At 39.8% G+C, this 10,133-nt stretch overlaps 1 protein-coding gene across 1 annotated transcript; it reads left to right on the forward strand.

Moving 5' to 3' along the window:
• The first annotated feature begins 2,659 nt into the window (after window positions 1-2,659).
• LOC108751507 lies at window positions 2,660-7,853 on the forward strand. The gene is made up of 2 exons (XM_018491736.1): window positions 2,660-6,390; window positions 6,506-7,853. The coding sequence occupies exons 1-2, from the start codon at window positions 2,660-2,662 to the stop codon at window positions 7,851-7,853; spliced, it is 5,079 nt and encodes a 1,692-aa protein (XP_018347238.1).
• The last annotated feature ends 2,280 nt before the right edge of the window (window positions 7,854-10,133 follow it).

Raw genomic sequence — 10,133 nt, forward strand, 5'->3', positions numbered from 1 at the left:
AAATCAGAGATGTCCTAATATAAAAATAAATCGTGAGAACATGTACAAACATTATAAACCAAGAAAGAAAGCTTAAGGCTCACAAGTATGTGAATACAGAAATTAATGAGTAACGTATTTAAAGCTCGTATGCATAAGATTTGATAATTGACTAAGAATGTAAGAATCAACATAAGCATGATTTAAATAACCGATGTCGGACTGGAAAGTTTAGACTATTATTTTATAATTTTATAAAAATCATTTCTTGTGACATTTGATGTCATTCCTGTCAGACTCATGAAATCATGGAGTGTTCTTCCGAATAGGACACTTCTCCGATTGAGTTAAACCTTTACAGATAATATTGTTATGATATATAATGTTTGTTTATGGAGATTTTATCTTCAGGTTTTGTGTAGTTTAAAAGTTAAGAAAGAGGTAGCTTCGCGTGGAAATTCGTACGCCCCTTGACGAAGGAGGGAGGAGGTGGGGCAAAAGTCGCTTCGTATAAAAAGTCGTATGCCCTGAAGCAGGGGGAAGATGGAATAGAAATCGCTTTGCGTGGAAAGTCGTCGCCTCGAAGTAGGAGGGAGAAGATATGGTGGAAGTCGCTTCGCATGAAAAGTCGTACGTCCCGGCAAAGCGAGGGAGAAGCGTTGGAGTGGACTTTTATACTCAACGCAAGGTTTGAATGTAAAATTATGGATTCTGAGATTAAAAGATTAGTATGCGTGTATATATATATATATATATAAAGGGTGTTTTTTTAAGCTCGATAGAACTTGAAATTGTAAAAAATAAAACAAAAAATTAAATTTTAATTAAAAAATTTTTTTTATTTCTTTCAGTATACACTGGCAAATCATTATGAATAGACTCACGCTTGAATCGGCTTTCGCCGATTGGGCTCTAGAGCAGTTGGCAACTGACCCGTTGTTTTATCGACAAATTGTGTTCAGCGATGAGGCTCATTTTTGGCTTAACGGGTTTGTTAATAAGCAAAATTGCCGCATATGGAATGAGAACAATCCACAAGAGATCCTACAGACTCCATTACATCCAGAAAAATGCACCGTTTGGTGCGGTTTACACGCTGGTGGCATCATCGGACCTTATTTCTTCAAAAATGAGGCCGGAGCTCGCGTTACGGTCAATGGAGATCGTTACCGCACCATGATCAATGATTTTTTATTTGAAAATATGGATGACATTGATCCGGACGAGATGTGGTTTCAACAGGATGGCGCTACGTGCTACACGTCGACCGCAACCATCGACTTATTGAAATCAAAATTTGGCGATAAGTTGATTTCGAGAAATGGAACTGTCAATTGGCCTCCAAGGTCGATTTGTGCGATTTGATCCCTCTCGATTATTTCCTCTGGGGCTACGTCAAGTCACTGGTTTATGCTGATAAACCAGCAACAATTGACGCCTTGGAGGACAACATTGTTCGTGTTATTCGTGACATACGGCCGGCACTGCTCGAAAAAGTCACTCAAAATTGGACGTCCAGAATGCGCTTCGTCAAGAACAGCCGCGGTGGCCATATGCCCGAAATCATTTTCAATTGTTAATGCCATACATTGATCTTTCGAATAAAAAAAAATTTTTGATTATAATTGCATTTTTGTGCTAGTTTTTACAGTTGTAAGTTCTATCGGGCTTAAAAAAACACCCTTTATATATATATGGTGAAGTTGGTTAAATTGTACCTCCATTGTATTTTCTAAACTAAACATTTTTTTTTTAAATGATGACACTGATGTGACGCTAGTAACATGGCTTAAGAATTATCATTTTTGTTTTGTCTTCGAATAGTCTGTTTACGAGTAACATTCAAAATTCATTTTGTTCAGTGTCTAATCTATATTTTTGTACAATTTATCTAAGGTATTATCAGTATAGTTAAAAATAATTGAATTAAAGTGTATTACAAAGTTACAATTGATATTTAAATTCTTTTTGAGTATAGCATCAAATTAGCAAAATATTTGCTAGTAATGTTGCTATTGGCAAATTTGTAAAAATAGAGAGAGTTAGGTAAATCGTACTTGTCGCTGGTCTTTATATTGTACGATTTTCGCAAGCTCCCATAATCTCCTCGCGGTTCGTATGTATTGTTAGGTTATTTGATTAGCATCGAACGCGAAGAATTATTAAAAGACCTATAATGCAAAAACTCTGAAGAATATAAGGACTCCAAAGAATATAGGTTTTAATATACTATTTTGGTGGTAATTATCCAAAAGAACTGATTCATCTCTTATTTCAATGAAATTAGGCTCATTTGATGCGTTTTTGCATAAAATGAAAGAATCTGGTCGAGAAAATACAGGACTGCACTACGAAGCAAGATATTAGCATTTGTTAGATTCTACGTACCGTCTGAATTTCGCGCGTTGAATGTTCGCGCCATCTCTCGGCCGCCGCTACTGCCCGACGATGGAATAGGCGTACGCGGCGCCTTCTTTTTTTTTAGATATAGTAAGTGCTGTGTGTACGTGAGGGAATGCCGAGTCGATGCGTGTGATCGCTCTCTCGAATAAAACCCTTCAAAGAGACGTTGTTTTGTCTATCACGATTATTTTCCCGTTCCTAATACGACATTTGGCGACCGTGACAGGACGGGGTTTCATGTGTTAATCGTGAAAAAGTGTTATTGAACGTCTCGAAAATGGAAAAAGCCAAGAAGGCAAGAGCGGCACGAAGGACCGCGTTTACGCGTGCGCTTAACGCAGTTAATGGCGGCCTAAAAGACGCACCGTTAAACTTAAACGAAATTGAGGCGTCTATGCAATTATTAGAGGAGAAATATACCGATTTGGAAGCGATTAATGCACAGATTTTCGACTTTCTCATCGACAATAATGCCGAACAGTCGGTAATCGATCAAGAAATGGAAGCAGTCGATGAATATAAATTCATATTTCTTCAAAAAAGAAACGAAGTCGTGAAAACGTTAAACAATGGCATGCAAAAGGAGGGTGCTAAGGTCGAAAACGCGTTACCATGTGAACCAAAGAAAAATTTTCGTCTTCCAAAGATCGAACTGAAAAAATTCAGTGGTGATATTAAAGACTGGTTACAGTTCTGGAGTCAGTTCAAAAAAATTCACGAAGACGAGAGCATTGTCGCCGAGGACAAATTTCAGTACCTCATACAGGCCATGTTGCCGAATTCTCGAGCGTATGAGTTGGTGCAGAGTTTCCCGCCAACGGCAGAAAATTACGGCAAAGTGATCGTGAGCTTAAAAAATCGTTTTGGTCGTGACGATCTTCTCGTCGAAGTGTACGTACGAGAACTCTTGAGACTCGTCTTGCAAAATGCGGTGAAACCGAACGAAAGTATACGGCTGTCGAGTTTGTACGATAAAATCGAATCTCATTTACGGGCACTCGAGACGTTGGGAGTAGCAACCGATAAGTGCGCGGCCATGCTTTTCCCGCTCGTAGAGTCGTCGTTACCGGAGGAGCTGTTGCGCGCGTGGCAACGAAGCACGAGTGTAAGTAATGGAAATGCCGAAAATGCTGCAAAAGATCGGTTGACGCGGTTAATCGACTTCTTGCGATCTGAAGTAGAGAATGAGCAGCGAATATCGATGGCAATGAACGGTTTCAGCTTAAACGCGCAAAAATCGAAAAAAACGAAACCACGATCAGAGACACACAAAGACATCCCGACAGCGATGGGTCTGTTGACGACAAAACCGGTTAAGAACATTACGTGCATTTTTTGCGGCAGTGAACATGAGAGTGCGGAATGCGACAAAGCACGTAAAATGAGTTTTTTCGAAAGACGTAAAATTATTAAAGACAAGAATTGTTGCTACAACTGTCTAAAATACGGACATAATTGCAAAAATTGTCGTGTTAATATTCGTTGTGCATGGTGTTCTAAACATCATTATATCGTAATGTGCCCGGAGTTTTCAAAAGGTGAGAATGAAAATAAGGATTGTACTCCCTGTGACGCAAAAGAAGAAAAAAATCTGGCAAGTTTTTTACGGGATCCAGATGTAATTTTGCAAACGATACGCGTAAAACTGCGAAATGATGTAAAAGAGAGTATCGTCCGGGCAATTATTGATACGGGCTCTATGAAATCGTATATTCTCAAAAGTGCCGTTGAAAGAATGGGATACACGCCCGAGGGGGAGCAGGTGATTACGCACTCGTTGTTCGGCGGTGCAAAATCGAGCGCGACCAAGCATCGTAGCTACATGGTGCGAGTCGGCAGTCTTGACGGTAGATACTTTTGTCGATTCAACGCATTCGACCAAGACGTAATATGCGGCAACATTGCGAGTATCAAGAGAGGTCAGTGGGTTGAAGAATTGCAACATTTAAAAATTGAACCGCCGGATATGAGCGAAGACGAGTCAACAATCCAACTTTTAATTGGGGCAGACATCGCAGGAAAACTGTTCACTGGAAACACAAGAATTTTGAAAAATGGACTAGCCGCTATAGAGACTCTTCTTGGATGGACGATCATGGGCAAAATACCGAGTGATGGACAACGTAAAGACTCAAGCTTAACGACTATTTCATTGTTCGTTAAAGAGGCTAACATTTCCGATTTATGGGAGCTGGACGTGCTGGGTATCAAAGATCCATTTGAAAGCAAATCCAAGAAAGATCATGAAGATAAAATACTGTCTGCATTTTTGGAAAATGTCAAGGTCAATGAAGATGGACGTTATGAGGTTCAACTGCCTTGGAGAGAGAATCACCCTACCTTAGAAAATAATCGAGAACTCGCAATTAGACGCCTGGAATCTACAACCAGAAAATTAAAAGTGAACGATCTTTTCGAAAAGTACGACCAAGTTTTCGATGAGTGGAAAAGTGACGGTATTATCGAACAAGTTCCTGCGAGTGAAGTGACTAAATGGGGCCATTATTTACCTCATCGACCAGTATTAAAAGAGAACAGTTCAACAAAAATCCGGCCAGTGTTCGACGCTTCGTCCCACGAAAAGGATTCACCATCGCTAAACCAGTGTTTGGAAATAGGCCCGAACTTAATCGAGCTCATCCCTTCGATACTGTTGCGTTTTAGAAAGTGTAAATACGGTGTTATTTCTGATATTAAACGGGCGTTTTTGCAAATCAGCATACATCCAAAGGATCGCGACTTTTTAAGATTCTTGTGGTACGATAAATCGGGTAAGGTTATTATTTTACGCCATGCCAGGGTAGTCTTTGGAGTATCGTGCAGTCCGTTTTTATTAGGCGCCGTAATCGATCTGCATTTAAAACGCGTTATGCAGGATGAGCTTTCTCGAGAATCAATGAAGTATTGTCCGAGAAATATTACAAAATTGTCCGAGAGTTTTTACGTGGACAATTCTGTAACAAGCGTTAATAACGTAGATGAAATAAGCTCGTTTATATCGGATGCTAAGATGGTAATGAAAACCGGTGGCTTTGAGCTCAGAGGGTGGGAGTTTTCAGGTGATTCTCTAGATAGCGACAAATCTCCCGTGCTCGGTATAATTTGGGATAAAAACAAAGATGTTTTGTCAATAAATGTACCATGTTTAGATGAACTTTACGAAACCGTTGTCACGAAACGATCAATGTTATCCCTTGCTCATCGTATATTCGATCCTTTAGGCGTCGCTTCTCCAATAACCCTTTACCCAAAGTTATTGTTACAAGAGGCATGGGCTAAGAACCTATCTTGGGATGATGAAGTAACGGATGAGATAAAAAATAAATTTTTAAAATGGGTAAGACAGCTAGATAATTTACGCAAAATTGAAATACCGAGGTGCTTGTTGGGAGAATTGGGAAGAGACGACCTTATAACTATTCATACGTTTTGCGATGCCAGTCAGATGGCGTATGCAGTCGTAATATTTATACGGATCGAAAATAACTTAGGGGTGCGTGTTAAATTTGTACAATCGAAAGTCCGAGTTGCGCCGGTGAAAACTTGTACTATTCCGAGACTAGAATTATTAGGAGCTACTATAGCCGCACGCTTAACCCACTCAGTTGTAGAAACACTTAAACTAAATAGCGTGAAGAAATATTATTGGTGCGACTCTACTACTGTTCTCGCGTGGATAAAGAGGCAGTCGCAATGGGGGGTGTTCGTTCTGAACAGGGTACAAGAAATTCGTAAATTGTCCAGTTGCGACGAATGGTATCATGTGCCGGGTGAACACAATCCTGCGGACTTGCCTTCGAGAGGATGTTCTGTCGATCAATTAATGGCTTCTAGATGGTGGGGGGGGGGGCCACAATGGCTATATTCGCGTTCTGATTGCTGGCCTTTCTCAGAACCTAGTTTCAACGAAACAGAAATCGAGAAAGAAGCGAAAAAATCGGCTATTTCTAAGGGTAAAGATAATGCGGGAAAACATGAGTACGGTACTGGTGGCAGCAACCAATCAGAGTAATATTAGTTCATGGCTTATCGATCGTTTTTCTACTTATAAAAAATTACTGCGCGTCTGTGCATGGATAAAGCGATTTATTTATAATAGTAAACTACAAAAACACTTGCGTAGTTCAGGAGAGTTATCTGTTGAAGAACTGCTCGAGTCCGAATTGTTTATGTTAAAACTTGTTCAAACGGAGGTTTTTGCCAATGAGAAAGACAAGAGGCTTGAAGTTTTGAAGGCATTTAAAGACGATAAAGGGTTGATACGGTTGAAGACTAGAATTACGGAAAGAGACGATACGTACAATTTTCGGTACCCTATTGTCTTACCTGCTTGTCATGATCTAGTCACACTATTGATTAAAGAGAAACACGATAAGTTGGGGCACGCTGGTGTACAGATTTTGCTTAATAATTTAAGAGGAGATTATTGGGTTCTGGGAGGCCGAAAGGCCATTCGCGCCGTATTAAAAGGATGTTCTACTTGTCAACGATACAGTTCGAAGCCAATGGAAGTAATATCAGCTCCTCTTCCTTTAGATAGAGTAAGAGATGCTGCTATTTTCGAGGTGACTGGCGTCGATGCTGCTGGCCCTATTTTTTTGAAAGGACCGCAGAAAGCTTGGATTATATTGTTTACGTGCGCGGTGTATCGAGCCGTACATCTTGAGCTGGTTACCTCGCTGTCCACTGTTGCCTTTATAGATGCGCTTAGACGTTTTATTTCGAGACGTGGTCGACCTTCCATTATCTATAGCGACAATGGAAAAAATTTCGTGGGTCTTGACAATCTATTAAAGCTGGTTGATTGGCAGAAAGTCGAAAAATTTGGTACGATTAATAAAATACAATGGCGGTTTAATCCACCTTCTGCCGCGTGGTGGGAGCGTTTAATCGGAGTATTGAAGCGATTGTTGCGACGTATATTGAAAAAGGCGTGCTTGAGCTACGAAGAAATGCTTACTGTTTTGTACGATTGTGAGGCAGTAATAAATTCGCGGCCGCTGACAGCTATGTCTGACAATGCGCAAGATTTTGTCCCGTTAACACCGTCGATGTTCCTACAAGAGATTAAAGAGGTAGGCGTCCTCGATTGCGATTTTTTGGAGCGATGTAGACTAGATAAAAGATTTGTATATCGTCAAAGTATTAAAGATCAGTTGCGAAGTCGTTTTCGTATAGAGTATTTAGGCGAACTAATGTATCACGATAATAAAAGGAGTAAAAGGATCCGTCAACCACAAATAGGCGATATAGTATTGATAGGAAATGACAACCAAAAAAGGCTCGACTGGCCCCTAGCGCGAGTAACTGAGTTGATTTTAGGCAAAGACAACAAACCTCGTGTTGTACGTTTGAAAACGGCTTCAGGAGAATTGACGAGACCCGTGCAAAGAATTTATTCCTTAGAAATGGATGACGAGTTTAATGTTAACAAAAAATGTTTTAATCGAAAAGCGAAAAGAGAGTCTTAATAGCGATTGTCTAGATTAGTTTTATCATTATCCTTATACTTAGATTTATCTGATAACAATGTTATTTTCAAAATCACGTTCGACTAAAAAAAAAAATATATGATTTGATACATTATATCGTTGAATTTGTTTTAAGTTGGTCATTGAGTTGGCTAGTCAACTCAAGGTGGGAGAATGTTAGATTCTATGTACCGTCTGAATTTCGCGCGTTGAATGTTCGCGCCATCTCTCGGCCGCCGCTACTGCCCGACGATGGAATAGGCGTACGCGGCGCCTTCTTTTTTTTTAGATATAGTAAGTGCTGTGTGTACGTGAGGGAATGCCGAGTCGATGCGTGTGATCGCTCTCTCGAATAAAACCCTTCAAAGAGACGTTGTTTTGTCTATCACGATTATTTTCCCGTTCCTAATACGACAGCATTAAAGCGACTATTGAGGTTAGGAAAAAATCTGTAACACCAATTTAATGCAGTGCTATGTACACGTATTTTAGTCGGTGTTTATTTAGAATCACTCACCTCCGATTTTAATGAAATTAGACTCATTCAATGCGTTTTGACTCAAAACGAAAACCTGCTCTTGCTATATGCGAATATAATACTCAATTGAAAATAAATTTATTAATAAAAATGAATTTTAAAATTAATTTATGTTTATCTTCCCAATGAACAAACTAATGTTATTTTGACTTTAAAGATGTTATTTTAATATCAAAATGATAATAAATAATGTTAGCTTGTTTGCTAGATTAGAAGTACAATTTAGGAGCTCAGTGGTACAATTTAATGACGGTCTTCAAATCGTACCGAAAGCTACTTTTTTAAAATCTAATTTAAACAATAATTTAAGGTTTATTTTTATAAAAGTATCGTTTTGTTTTTCAATGAACCAAAGTTTAATGTACAGAAATATTCTGATTTGTTCAGTACTTTTGTCACAATTTTGTTTAAACATTAAGAGGTACGATATTCCCTCGAGAGAGGTACGACTTCCCTCCATATAAAAATATTATCAGTCATAATTTTTCTCTTTTTCATTTTCTTTTATTATTTAAGCTATAGAAAACCCAAACATAGGATCTTTATAAATAATCACTATACGAGGTCTCTGTTCAAAAAGTATCGCGAATTTTGAATTTCCGCGGGTTACGTATATTCGATTTTCGATTTTTTGTGACGTTATGTTGGTACTCATGTCTCTCACTTATGCCGACAAGTTCGGCCATTTTGAATGTTCAGTTAATTTTTGACAGCTGCTTTGCTTGCACGTGTTTTGGCTCGTCTTCGATTTTTGCCTATTCCAAAAAATGGATCAAAGAATCTGTATCAAATTTTGTGTGAAAAACAAAATTAAGTGCGCGGACGCATTCCGAATGTTGACTGTGGCATATGGTGAAGCTACCTTGGACCGAAGCAACGTTTATCGGTGGTACAAAATGTTCTCAGAGGGCCGAGAAGATGTGAACGACGAAGAGCGTGCCGGACGCCCGAGCACGTCAACAACAGACGAAAACATTGATGAAGTGAAGAAAATAGTATTGGCCAATCGTCGAATCACCGTTAGAGAGGTTGCTGAGGACCTAAACATATCGATGGCTCCGTATCGCGTGCCATTCGATTTTTACCAATGATTTGAGACGGGTCGCCGCGAAATTCGTACCAAAATTGCTCAATTTCGACCAAGAACAGCATCGCATTAACATTGCTAAGGAGCTGTTGGACTCTGTCCGCGACGACCCAAATTTGCTCCAGAGGGTCATAACTGGTGACGAATCATGGGTTTATGGTTATGACGTGGAAACCAAAGCTCAATCATCCCAATGGAAGCTGCCGCACGAGCCAAGACCGAAAAAAGCGCGCCAAGTTCGGTCGAATGTGAAGGTTTTGCTTACAGTTTTCTTCGATTGCAGGGGCGTGGTGCATCATGAGTTCTTGCCACAGGGTAGAACGGTCAATAAGGAATATTACCTGCAAGTTATGCGCAATTTGCGCGAAGCAATCCGCCAGAAACGCCCGGATTTGTGGAAGAACAAAAATTGGCTTTTGCACCATGATAACGCCCCTGCTCACACATCGTTGCTTGTGCGCGAATTTTTGACCAAAAACAACACACTAATGATGCCGCAGCCACCATATTCCCCAGATCTGACCCCCTGTGACTTTTTCTTGTTCCCGAAACTGAAGAGGCCCATGAAAAGACGACGCTACGCAACGATTGAGGAGATAAAGACGGCATCGAAGGAGGAGCTGAACAAGATCACAAAAAATAATTTTTTGAAGTG

This window comes from Trachymyrmex septentrionalis, unplaced genomic scaffold, assembly GCF_001594115.1.
Source record: "Trachymyrmex septentrionalis isolate Tsep2-gDNA-1 unplaced genomic scaffold, Tsep1.0 scaffold48, whole genome shotgun sequence".
Classification (NCBI taxonomy): Eukaryota; Metazoa; Arthropoda; class Insecta; order Hymenoptera; family Formicidae; genus Trachymyrmex; species Trachymyrmex septentrionalis.

Excerpts from the sequence above, each read along its gene's own strand:
- LOC108751507 (XM_018491736.1), top strand. The coding sequence starts at position 2,660 with ATGGAAAAAGCCAAGAAGGCAAGAGCGGCACGAAGGACCGCGTTTACG. Across the intron at positions 6,391-6,505 it reads GGTGGCAGCAACCAATCAGA|TTCAGGAGAGTTATCTGTTG; the intron begins GTAATATTAGTT and ends ACACTTGCGTAG.